The sequence below is a fragment of the Parasteatoda tepidariorum genome, chromosome 7 (assembly GCF_043381705.1).
Source record: "Parasteatoda tepidariorum isolate YZ-2023 chromosome 7, CAS_Ptep_4.0, whole genome shotgun sequence".
In the NCBI taxonomy this organism is placed as follows: Eukaryota; Metazoa; Arthropoda; class Arachnida; order Araneae; family Theridiidae; genus Parasteatoda; species Parasteatoda tepidariorum.
In genome coordinates, this window is record NC_092210.1 from 25,695,023 (window position 1) to 25,709,389 (window position 14,367).

General features: G+C 26.8%; 1 protein-coding gene across 3 annotated transcripts in view; it reads left to right on the forward strand.

The window, feature by feature from the left end:
* Window positions 1-1,111: 1,111 nt before the first annotated feature.
* The window catches only part of LOC107438705 (SEC14-like protein 2), a 78,483-nt gene continuing 65,227 nt past the window's right edge, over window positions 1,112-14,367 (forward strand). For 2 of the 3 annotated variants that reach the window (XM_043049352.2, XM_071183205.1), the window contains exon 1: window positions 1,112-1,403. Coding sequence is in view for 1 of the 3 variants with exons in the window: in XM_043049351.2 (XP_042905285.1) it covers window positions 9,761-9,773 (13 nt within the window). In the remaining 2 variants the exon portion in view is untranslated. Of the gene's footprint in view, window positions 1,404-9,588; window positions 9,774-14,367 lie in introns of those variants that run through there. The other variant, XM_043049351.2, reaches the window with a different exon arrangement.

Below are 14,367 nucleotides of genomic sequence, written 5' to 3' on the forward strand. Positions count from 1 at the left end.
TTATAGGTAAGTAAGCAACTTCTAAACTAATTTTTTTCATTGAGTGCCGTCAAATTTCGAAATCGTTAAAAGTGTGCAGTCACAAAAAAAAAGGTTGAGAATCACTGGTCTAAGACATGATTCGTTTACTACTGAGGATATTAAGCATCAGCACTCGAGCAGAATTCGTATCAAACAGTCTCCCCTGGGATTCGAACCGAGGATGAATCCCTGAGTCTTTAAAATAAATAATGTAAAAAATAGAACAATGTTATAATCATTATTTAAAAAACTAATTCAAAGTGCAAAATATTTCTAGTAACTTATGAACTTTAAAAGCTCCTCTAGGAAAACCTTGCTTTCAAGATAATATCATGTTTTGTGATAAATAAATATAAATTTGAAAAATCGGCACTTCAACCGAATTATATTTAATAAAAAAAAAATTTCTTTTCAGTTCTTGTCTTCTGACTTTGTCTTTATGAAAGTATAAAATTAAGCATTGATAGAAATAAATTCGAATTGATTGAATCGTGTATTTAAACTAAAATAATTACAATAAAAATAATTTTAAATTTATTATCTTGGAGCCTCACTAAAAATATATTTGCTTTAAAAAAATCACAAAGAAAATCTGATTCATCACATACGCAGATAATTCACATGAGAACAGATAATTCACATAATAACAGATAAGAATTCTGATAATTCACAGATAGTCACTGAATCACTCTAACTAAATAAATTTTACAGTAAAAACTATGGTCTAATATGTTATGGTAAAAATGAATTATACAAGTCATGTACTCAAAGTTTCAGAGCTTTATATCGTAATTTGATCTGGGATTTTTTTACAGTACACTCACTATGAATTAAGTGCTATTTTTTAAACATCTTACCCCAATTTCTAATCACACATTTCATTTTAATCTATAAAAAGTAAAAAATCTCTTTAAGACAACAACAATAATAATTGTTATAATTTCAGTAGAGATACCAAGCACAAAATAAATAGAAGAGAAATAATCTCGTCTATTATTTTAGTCAACAACAGCTCTGTCCTTTAGTATGTCCCCTTCAGAATACAAAGACGAGTTCCTTTGCACGTCCACTGGTGGGCAACAGGGTGATATGCCGTTAGTTTCTTAAACTTATCAGTAATACGAGTAAGGGGAAGGGCATATTTTCCCCCAATTGTGGGAGTAAGCCAGTCAAACTTCCCCCTACTATCCGGTTTACACGGAGTTCATCTTGATGAGAATTCCAATTTTCTTTTGAATGATGAATGTGATACTAGGGGCTCCACAGATAATAGTTTTGTCTGGGAAATTTTACTTTAAATAAGGTTTATGAGTGATGAAGTTGTAAAACTTCAGCACGGAATGTGCCTTTAGACATTTGTTTGTGTTGGTATCTTATAATTAGTAAGTACTTAGTTTTCATATTGATCTTTGATTGTGTGTTTCATTAATTGCGATTTATTTTAAGGGGATCTGAAAAAATGTCTTTTTAAATGTAGGGATTTGATTCCTTATCGGTAAAAATAATTTTAATATCTCTCTTTAAAGCGGGGGAAAATATCGTGTCCAAACTAAGAAGTGAAATAAGGATAAGTAACGTTTATTATTGCCGTTATTACTACCGTAAGATAAACTTTTATTGTAACATAATATCTAATTTACATATAAAATATGATTTACAAAATTTTTACAGTAAAAATTACTGAATCAGATTAAAATTAAACAAATATTATTGTAAAATTTACGGTATAATATTTTACGGTAAATGGATTTTATGATTGATGCAACCAAAATTTTGATATTTTATACAGCAATTTAATTCTGAATTTTTTACAATGTTCCAGGGATGCTGAAACTGAAACTGTTATTTTCTTCAATGCTAATTTCGCTATATTTCTTCTACTTTTAAACAATATAACTCAAAAATTGAAGCCGAATATTCTCTTAAGTTTAAAATGTATTTTACTTTAATTTTCTTTCGGGTGCTTTAAATCTATCATCAATTCATCTTAACTCTTATATTTAATTTTTAAATAAATTTCTTAAAAACAGTAAGAAGAAAAAATATTCAATTTTAAAATTCGAAGTTTAAATGATAATAGCAAAAAATGGTGACAACAAATTGAATTTTTGAATAATTTAAGTATAATTGAAATATAATTTGTAGATATTAAAAAGGCAGACTGATTTCCGTTATAAATATATAATTAAAAACTTGTTTTTTTTTTTAAATTTTAAATATTTTTAAATGTTTAATTGCAGGTTTCTGAACAATTTTTGTATATTCATTAATGGTACAACAGAATTAAAAGTTTTAAAAATTGTATAAACTTCAAAAAACAAAATGTGTCATAGACCACCTTTATAATTTTAACAGTAACTACAATTATCGATACATAGGTTATTTTATGCGGCTCTCTCGAGAAAATTGATCAAAAACTTATTTATTTAAAATCTTATTCGCCCTTATCCGTGGAGTATAAAGATGTATTTTTATATCGAACTGAAAATTACATCAAAAAACATAAATATGCTGAGTAAATAGTCTACGCTTAAGCTATTTTGAAATAACATATAATACGCATTTAAATAAAAATCATCCGATTAATTCCTTCTAGAAATCAGAAAAAAAAAAACGTTAACAATTATTTTCATCGTAAATTAGACTAGGCACTAAAAATAAAGTCGTGCACTGATTTTTGTCATGCACAAATTTTTGACTGACTTTCCATAATTCTAGTAAAATAATACGAAGGAAAGCATGTTTAAATTATAATACACATGTATTTTTAAAAAAAATTACTTTATTAATATAATCTACAAATACGAAAAAAATAAATCACAATAACAATTATTCGTATCTTAGTTTGACAACGCGCACGAAAAAATAAAGTCATGCAAAGATTTTTGTAATTTTTAACTGACTTTCCATAATTAATTAAGGTGTAATTTTAGTAAAACAATAAAAAGGAAAACATTTTAAAACAATGAATAATACATAGATAATTAAATAAAAAATACATTATTATTTCTGTGAATAAATAATAAAAAAATTAAGGACAATAACAATTACTCTCCTCTTAATTTGACTGTGCAATAAAAACGAATTCATTCACTGATTTTTTTTTAATGTTTGACTTACTTTGCATAACTAATTAATACTTAATTCTATAAAAGCAATAAAAAAGAAAACAGCTTATATTAAATACTAAGATTTAGTCTGATAAAAAGAGCTTATATTTCCACGCGAAGCATAAAAAATAATTTCGTAAATAACTCCATAATACATTTATTCACTATTATAAATTATATATTAAAATTGAGTTTATGCATGAGTGTTTCGAATACAATTTCATTTAAAATTTATGCAAAAAAAGAAAATCCTTCATTTAATGTATTGTCAGTTTTCATTTATTTACTTAAGTATGCCTGTTCTTCGAAAGTAACTTATTTTTTTCAACTATTTCAAAATCAAATCTACTTAAATGCAATATTTTCAAAAGTAATCTTAATTTTTTATCTATTTTAAAATCAACTCAAAATCAAATACAAATTAATTCCAGCCTATATTTTCATCTTAACAAATATCGCGCATCATTCTTGTAAAATACAATTAAAAAAATAATAATTCATATCGTCTAATCTCTTGTTAAGTTGGAAAATTGATTTCGCGAAACATTTTTAATAGTAATATTAATTTTTTTTAACTATTTTAAAATCTACTCAAAATACAGTACAAATCAATTCCAGTCTACAATTTTCTCTTAACAAATACCGTACATCATTCTTTTAAAATACAATTTAAAAACTAATCATTCATTTTATCCTATCTTTTGTTAAGTTTAATTATTTTGAAAAACATTTTCAAAATTAATCTTAATTCCTTTAGAATCTACTTAAAATCAAATACAAATATTCCAGTCTATAATTTTTATCTTAAAAAATACCACGCATAATTCTTTTAAAATACAGTTTAAATCCTAATCATTCAGTTTCATCTAATCTTTTGTTAAGTTGGAAAATTAATTTCGCGAAACATTTTCAAAAGTAATATTAATTTCCTTTAACTATTTCAAAATATATTCAAAATCAAATACAAATTAATTCCAATCTATAATTTTATCTTAACAACTACCGCACATATTTCTTTTAAAATACAATTTAAATCCTAATCATTCATTTCATCTAATCTTTTGTAAAGTTAAATTGTTTTTGAGAAACATTTATAAAAGTAATATTAATTTTTTTTAACATTATTTTAAAATCTACTCAAAATCAAATACAAATTAATTCCAGTCTATAATTTTATCTTTACAAATACAGCACACAACTCTTTTAAAATACCAATTTAAATCCAAATCATTCATTTTATCTAATCTTTTCTTAAGTTGAAGAATTGTTTGCAAGAATTGATAATTCTATTATAATTCTGAAAAAAGGAAGAAGCAAAACACGTGTCGGCTGAGAGTTTATTCAACTGAATGTTGAAGGAAACTACAAGGACAAAATAAATAATAAAAAAGCATTCGTTTGGAACATAAAGTGGAATTATTGAGTAACCCTTTTCTCATAGTTTATGACACTAGAAAAAAATATATTAAGTGTTTTTTTCTTTCTATATAAGACTACAATGATTGGTCCAAATTAATATGAGTCAAGGAGATAACATTTAGGATAAACTATAATATTCATGATTATAAGAAAAATATCAGAGTTAATATAGCAGTTAGAGTGATAAACAAATTAACAAAACTCAGTATTCTCTCAATCGTAAGTTATTATTTTACTATTTCAGACATTATTAATTTGATCAATTTCGGATAGTTAGTTGATTCGAATGTAAACGTTTTATTTTCGGACAAGATTGAAACATTAAAGTTTTATTTCTCTAAACGTTAATTTAATTATTGTATGGTAATTATTTTTTAAAGTATATAATTAATTGCCATTCATCTATATACAATTTGGGCTCACTTTTGCATAATGATTTTAAAAGCAACCTTTTCTTTTCTTGGTGATTTTGCAGAATTTCTTTTCCAGTGTTTTTCTCTCCTCATTTTCTGTTTGAATCCTAATCGCAATTAATGTGCAGAGATTTCTAAGAATATATAAAACCTTAAAACTTAAAATTTTCAATCATTACTGTGATATAAATAAATAAAAAAAATTTTTTTGGTACGTTATATTTATTATTGCGTGCAAAATTATTTGGAATATTGGGACAAATTATTTGGAACAATTTATCGAACCCAAAATTTAATTTTAGCGTTTCTCTTACTTTAACTACCTGGGATTTAGTAATTGTGAAAGCAGAAAAAAAACGCGCTTTGCACACTCAATTTTCAAATGTGTCAAATTTAATGCTTATTTCCCGAAGTAAATATTTTACTTCAAAAAAGCCATTATTACATTATTTTTCAACTCAGCAGCGTAAAATAAAATACAATATGATATCATACACATTTTTGCTTCATTTTTAAGAAACTCAAGCTGAGCAACTTTCACATTTTTCTAGCAGAACAACAAACTACCACCTACTTTATCTATGTAAAATTTTTTCAATTAAAAACAAATATTAAATTTTCTCTATTGTGAAATACCTTGTAATTCGATTCAACTCACGATTATTTACAATTTTTCAAGACGACGCCCCAGAAAAAAAAATGCATTTTGCATTGCCAGATTTTTTTCAGTCTGTCAAACTTTTATTATAATTTACTGCGTTGTATGACTTTTAGTATGTGAAAAAGCAATTTACAACGATATAAGATGTTCAGTTTCGTCTTTGAGGGAATTAGGTCCAGCAGTAGGCACCGTTCCCAGGAGAACACCGAAGTAGGTGACAACTTTGAACCAGAACCTGTATAGGTCCTCATTTAACTGATATACTGTAAAAAATTCGACTTCGCTCATTGGTCGTTGAGCTACTGAGGAGGAGGAACCCCCAGCAGACGATAAAAATTTAGGTGGCATTCCTTTGGATCATCTTCAGGGTATTTCCAAGACCGTCCACCTCCCAATGAGGTTACCCAGGTTCGAACCCCAGTGGTGGCTGGTTGAGACGAATTCTGCTCCTGGATCGCATTCACAACAGTGCTTACGGGAAATATCATCAGTGCGTGATAGATCATGAGTAAGAATATCCTTGATACCAGGTTAACCATGGGAGGTTTTCGAGGTTTTTCTCTCCATGTAATGCAAATGTAGGTTAGTTACATCAAAAAGTCCAATACGAAAATAGTTTGTCCAAATGATTGATTCAGGCGTTCTCTAGTCTTCTGCGTTGTTCTGAAAACTACAAAGACATGGATTTGAATATTAATAGTCATAAACTTAGAATTGGATCTGCAGTTTAACGCCGATTACTAAATAAAATTGCCCATTGTTGTGCAGCCCTAGTGTGACGTAAATGAACTATTACTACTACTACTTAAGGGAATTAGTTCCACTAAATACTTAATTTTAGCCTGTTTCCTCTATACTAAAATAAAAATCCCACCTAGTTTACTACCGGGTATTTTTATTCGGAAAAATATTTCCATTGCAACATTCCAAACCTAATCTTTAGAAAATTAACTCCAATTTGATAGTGAAATAACTTAGACTTTTTGTTATATTACACTGTCTAATTTCATAAATAAAATTTTCCTTAATCATAGTGGTCCTTGTTAGAAATTTTGAAAAAAATTTGAAGAAAAAATTAAACGGAGAGTACAAAAAGAATTAATGGAATCTACTAAAGTATTAAAAAATTAAAAGAAATTTTAAGAGTAAAATGATTTATGAGCAATCCATTCCTGGTTAATTGTTTTCTATAAAAGTGAAGAACGAGACTGAAATTTGTTTTTATCTGGTAAGTGTATGAGTATATTTATCTACTAATTTGAAAGTATGTGTTTGTTTATAATATAATTTTTAAAAAAGAATTGTTTTTAACTTGAAAGTCGTAATATATAATTAATATTTGCAGTTTTAAATTTTTTAATCAATTTTTTACATATATTCATTTTTTTTTAAACTTTCAATGTTACAGTAGATATTTTTTTCTTATGCTGAAATAAATGTTTCCAAGGGAACTCTAATGCTAAAGGAAATTTGAATGTTGAAATGCAGTAAAATGGTGTTGCCCAAAATATCGACACTGTAAGTTTTAAGTCTAAAATCGTATGCTTCCAAACTTTTGATTTCATAAAAAGGAACTATTTTATAAAGGATTCGAGTTAGAATCAGTTTTTATTTTTATTTTATAATCTTATTTTTAATTTATTTTAACATTTATAACTGAATGTTTTTTTTTAAAAAAAACTATTAGTCGAAGTATAAGACTATTTTTTAAGTAAAATATACTGTGAAATATAATTGTTTGTATTGTATTTAGTGGCATCGTAGTAGATGATTCGCATTCAATTTTAATTAAATATGTTACAAAGAAGAAGGACAGTTTTTTCCATAGAAGATAAGAAAGATATTTTGACAACTTTTGCTCGTAATGATTCTTTTTTTTTTTTTTAAAAAAAAGAGATAAAACTTGCGTCGTTAAAAATAAAAAAACTTTAAAAAATGCTGCGTGAATCAAATATGCAGACGATTTCTTATCATATGATCATATCATATCGATTATAATCAGACGATTTCTTATCATATGATCATATCATATCGATTATAATCAGGCAATAACTTTGTAATTTTAGGGTTGTTTAGTTCATGTAATACCTTATATTTTTCAATAAAGTTTAAAACTTTTAATAAACCGTTAGAGGGACCAGCAATAAATTACGAAGAAAGAAAGAGTGTTTTTGGACACCCTATACTAGAAAATAAAGCATAATAAGTTTTCAACTTAAATTGATTACTTTTGCTATTATTGTAAGCGGTAATTGCAAGAAATATTTCGCAATCCTAGTTCAAATATTTTTGAAAATATGAACATTTTTATACAAAACGAATTTTTTGTCTTATTTTTTTGTTGTTACAACTTTAATTATATTCAAGAAAATTAAAAAAAATTTTAGTAGTAATTTTTAATAACAAAATTATTAATTTAAAAATTTAAGAAAAAAATCCATAAAAATAACTTAAGATATGGACATATAAAGTAATCTTTCGCACTGCTCATTCGCATGCACATGTTGTTAAGTACTTTGTTGAGAATCGTGTTTGGTAACTTATGAACAAAGTTCGACCCGATATCTTCAGAAGAATAAAAAGTTTCGAGCACTTTTTTGAAAAGTTTTGGCAAATTTTGTAATAAGGCTCTGAATCGTGATGGGATTTTCCACGAATATCATTTTGCATCATAAAACAAAATTTAATAACAAATGAATATACCTTACAATAATTATCTATACAACAAAATATGATGTTATAAGGAAAGAAAACATTTGAAATAAAATATACTTTCATAGGGTGTAATCCTTTACAATGCTAGTGACATCTGTGGAAAGCTCATAATCACTTATTAAGAGCTTTCTTTTAAAATTTACAAGAGACATTACAAAAAAGTTTTTACTTTTTTTTTGGTTGAAATTTTTTTTCTGTGGCCATAATTCCCCAAAAAATTTATTTTATCCTGCTAGCTTGTAATAAAATGCCTTCAAAGGCTATATAACCTAAGAGACTTTGGGTAATTCAAATAAATAGGCACCTTATTGATTTATCTTAAGTTTGTTTAACAGTTTACGTTGGATTTTTCCATAGATGACAATGAAGGTCTACCACACCAGGAATGTTCGGATTTGGAACACTAGCCACGAATTTATATATAGATCCCCACGTTTGCTCAATTTGGATGGAGTCAAACAATTATAAAAATGCTAGTAATTTATTACGTTTCCGCACGTTAATCAAGCCTTTTGTGTCTAAATTATTTATGGAGATGAGTTTAATTTTAAAACAAACTTTGAACACAAATATTAAAAAAAATAAATTAAAGTTAATATTAAATCATTATTTTTTCTACCAAGATGAGAATCTTCCATAAGAAGCGCAGCTAGCAGCTATGCTCATAATATGGTATTACAGCAGCATAATATGGTATTGCAAGGAAATATGCAAAAAGAAAAGACGTAACTCATTGATGTTACACAAACTATCAGCCTAATTTGGGCATTTTATTCATCCTCACGCCGCGCGTTATTGCCTGTTAAATGCGTTCAAATAATTATCACTCCTCCAGCATAAATCAGCATCCAGCTTTTTCCTTTTCCATAAGCTTGAATTAACATTTCCTACAAAATCAAAACTAAATATTCCATATGATGTCGAAAGTTTATTGAACCAAGGGCAGCGAAGAAGAACACAGATATCACTTTTGCAGAATACTGAAGGCCAAGAACAACTATTATTTCTAGAGTTAAAAGAGAACAGATGAAACACCTAGAAGAAACAGGAAGGTCGCGACTGTGTCACCAAGTTGTTACCGCAGACGCGGCGTACCTTCAAAACCAAAGGTTACCAAGTTTTTATATCTTTAATAAAAATTACTTGGGTGAAGGATACTAGATAAATTATCCTTTCACTTTAAATTACAAGGTCGAAAACTGATAACAGATGTCAAAGTTCTTTTTTGTTAGATAGACTAGTTTATAGACAGCGAAATTGGAATAGATGCTTCCGATTTCTAAGTGGTTATTATATTTCACACTTTTAGTATCAGTAGTTGAAAAATCGTTTGCTAAGGCAAACGATTTTTCTCAATTAAAACAAAACTTTCGCATAAATATTTAGTATTTTTTTCATTAGTGATACATATAAAGAGAAGCATGTTTCTTCTATGTAAGTACAATTTTTTGCATGTTTTTATGATTATCATTGAGAATTGAGAAATAACTAAGAATATATATATATATATATATATATATATATATGCACCAGAAAAGTACTTGAAATATATATACAAAATAATGTTATTTCTCAAATCTAATTAAACAAATTTATATTCTAAGTGCTATAAAATATAAACAAATAATCCTACACCGTAAAAAAGTATTTCAAATCATATAAAAATTCAAATAAGTTTACAAATTCCGGTAAAAATTTTAAAAGATATCATAATCCTCAAATTATTAAAACTTTTATAAGAGTTTAAATAACTTTCCTAATCTATTAATCTGAAAAAATATCGCAAGGTATTAAAAAGAAAATAATTATATATAAGTAAATATTAAAAAAGCAAAAAAACCCAGCTCTTATAAAGAGCAATTAGAATGTTTAGATATCAGTAGTATATTTGGAGATTTATACCCCTCTTAAATTGCCATATAAGAATAAATATATCAGAATAGATAAATTGTATGGGGCAATTTGACTGTGGTTTTAGTTATTGCTATGTTACTATATGTTTTTTTACTAGAAATTTCATACATAAACGTAACGTAATTTTTTTCTCCGTGTAGTGTTAAGAAAGGCATTGAAACTTCTAATTAAATTTTAAAAGGAAACTAACTTGTAAGGAAATTAACTAATTAAATTCTATAAGGAAAACCACTTTGCAAAAAATTTTGCCATTTTTGTATTTTACTTTTTAATTGAGTGTTATATTTTCTTGTCAAGCAATTTTAGAAATATATTTTATTTATTGATATAATTTTGCAGTTGAGCAATTTTCTATAAATTTATGAAAGTATTTTTTCCTCATTATTTCTATATTTTATACCTCTTTAAATAAATACTTAGTTACTGTTGGTAACATTGATAACTTCGAGAAATGTTTATGTACTTACGTCATTCAGAATAAGGAAGCCTTTTTTATTTTTAAATATATTTTGCTACTTCTCTGCCAGATGGGAATAATGACGTTATTAGAGGATAATCAAAAATTCCACTGACGCACTATATTATATGCACTATTGCATTATATTTTTTATTTTAATGAAATTAACACCATAATAATATTTTTCATAGAATTTTAAGACATCAGATTATCTTGAACAATAAATTTATGGGAAAAAACTTTCGGTGTTTTGCACGTTACGTAAATTTTACAAACAGGGATTTCATAAGTGAAAAAGAAGGATTTTATTACTAAAATATTTCATAAAACCTTTAATAAATACAATACTACAATAATGAAACAATAACTTTATCAGCATCTAATTTTGAATTCTACTGATATTTGTTATATTCACTAAATATTGCAATATACTTTTTTATTTTAATAAAATTAACACCATAATAAATTCTTTGATTGAATTTTAAGACATCAGATTATCTTAAACAATAAATTTAAGAAAGAAAAAACTAACTGTGTCTGAATTTAAGTCATCAGGATTTCACAAGTAAGAAAAAAGATTTTATTACAAAAATATTTCATAAAACCATTAATAAATATTTATTACAATAACCAAACAATAACTTTAGCAGCACCTAATTTTGAATTCAATTGATATTTGTTATATTCACTAAATATTGCAATGAACTTTTTTACTTCAATGAAATTAACACCATGTTAAATTTTTTCTTCGATTTTCAAAACACAAGAGTATCGTTAACAATAAAATTTGTGTGGGGGAAAAACTGTGAGCAAGTGTGCCAGCAACCGTTTATTTCATAGAAAAACGCAATTATTTAAAACTAGACGCTTGTGGATAAATACTGTTATTTTAACAAACAAACTGTTATTTTAATAAAAAAATTCTGTAAAATAAATATGTTAGCCTTATGGTAGGTGACAACCGAGAGCAACAATCAAACGGCCAGTCAACGCTGGGGTTCGAACCTGGGTCACCACATTGGGAGGCAAGCACTCCTTCCTATGAGCTACCACAGCTCTAGCATCTTTGTATCAAGAAAAATCTTCAGCTGTTTTAATCTTCAAAGTCTTAGTCTTTGAAATAATATTTAAGTTCAAAAATTTTATAAGCTGCAGAAGCCGTCCTTAGAAAAATATCTGGCAATTTAACTTACCGAAAAATTTTATCTAAAGGCAAATAATGATCAAGTAGAGTATCAATTTAACAATGAAGTCAAATCGCTGTTTTATTTATACGATGTAAAAAAAAGTAATAATAACTAAGAAAATAAGAGTAGAATGGAAAATAATTGTAAAATAATTTGAGAAAATAAAGATCAGTGTTTTCGTACTGAGAGCAAAACTGATTGGCAATAAAAAGAATAAAACGATTTTAATCCGTTTAGAATTAGTTGGAGAGAGAAAAACCGTTTTGACGACAAAACAGCCTTAAACTGTCAATTCCACAGAGAAAGTCTATAAGAAAAACAGAAATTTTTACTCTGTAGACACTAAGTAATAAAACTCAGTTAACAGCATGAATGTCTAAAATTTAAACCCGTTTAGTTGGATAAAATATTTCTGACGTTATTTATAGAAATGTATCGAAATTTTTTTAAACAAATTGTGTTAATTTCTGTCATCAGGTAAAATCATATAATTTTTTACCATATTAATCATTTTTACCACAAATATGATTACGCACTGTACGGTAACATAATCAGGATTTTTTTCCCATGTATTATAAATATAATCAGATTTTCTACTTCTTTCTTGACTAGGAATCTATTCCATAGCTACCGTTTCTTTTCCGATTATGAGTGTTTATGTTTTGAAAGAGTAGAAAAAAGGAATGCTTACTCAAAGGAAGAAGGTTTTTGGGTCGGATTTCAAAATTTATAAAAAAGTAGTACTTATTAATATAAAACGTGAGTACTCCCATCAATTAAGGTACAATCTTAGAAAGGTAAAAATCAAATCATTAGATCAAAAGATCAAAATTCGATCAAAGCTAATATTTTCTTATTAGATTAATCAAACTTTATTAGTTTTTTTGTTCGATTAACAGAGCGTAAAATAAAAAAGATATCACCCTGAATAATTTTCGTTCTAATGATCGGATTTTCACATACTAAGTGTCAGTCTTAATAGCTCCCGGATGGGGACTTCAAATATGTTAATTAATTAATGTTAACTATTAGGTTAAGAAATCAGACACAAAAAGTTATTTACTCTGACTAAACATCTATTTTCTTTTACATATTCCTGACCCTCAAAATAAGGGTCAAAATTTCGAAAAGATTGAGTCATTAATTGGGGGCAAAGAAGATATATACATTTGGCGATAGTCCCGAATAACAGCCAAGTAAAGTCACCACTGCAAATAAGTACTTTAAAATAGCCATAGAGAAATTTAAGAAAACAATACCTAATTTTACTCCGTTGCAACCAAGTTCAGAAAAATAAAAAAATGAAATATTGTTCTCTAAACTCTCGGGGAGGTTTATTAATTAATAGTTAATAAAAAATATCTCGAAGTTTTTCGGCAATAGAAATTTTTTCAGTTGATTTCTAACCAAATAGCAAAAAAAAAAAAAAGGAAAAAAAGAAAAAAAAATTCCGTTTTAATCTGTTTTGAAAAGTAAATTGAATCGATTTATAAATTATTTTTGATTTTTGAAGCTTTTAAAATTGATTAGTCTCACATTATTAGAGAATTTTACGTTGTTGCTACTTTATACGAAGATTTCGTACTAAAATGAAATTTACATAACTTATTATAAATGTATGTGAAATTTAGAGGTTATCATTTTTACAGCTTTGATCAAATCTTCTGGGCAAGAAAATATAGAAACAAGAAAGAATAATAAATAAATAAAATAAATAAAGAAACGAAAAAAAAGAAAAAATTTTGAGGCATTGTAATTTTAATGCACATTTGCAATTTTTAGATAATTTTCGATGTTTTTTTTCTATAACTGAAGAAACTGGTGAATGCTAAGTTTTCCTTTGAAAACATTAAAATATATGTTGTTGTTGTTGTTGCTAATTCCCATCTGGCCTGACGGGGTCAGACCAGATCAATGAATCCGTTGACATTCAAGAGAAAAACAATAAGTTCTTTGTGTTCAAACTTTTTACATCAGTTTCTAGAAGAAAATCACCAACATACCATTTTAATTTGTTTTTATTGAGATAACTTACGTAAAATTGACGATTAACCAAGAATAACAAATATTGTGTATGTGTATATGAAAGTTTGAAACAAAAAACAAAACAAACAAAAATCAAAACAAGCAAAAAACAAAAGAGAAAAGTTTCTATTTAAGTACATACTCGTTTTCCTCTGAAACTTATTTTTGATGATCTTCTTTTATGCCTAATCTCAGGTTTATCCCGAGCTATCATCCAACAGTAGTCAGCGAGCATGTTCTTGTCCCATCTTCCTTGATATTTACGCTCCATATCTTTGATATCTTGATGGAACCTTTCCCCTTGCTCTTCGCTGACTGCTCCTAAATTTTCAGGGAAAAAGTCCACATGTGAGTGAAGGAAATGCATTTTTACACTCATGGAGCAACCCAGCGTTTTAAATTTGTCCAGCATTTTCGTTACGATTTCCTTATAATCAGGATCCTT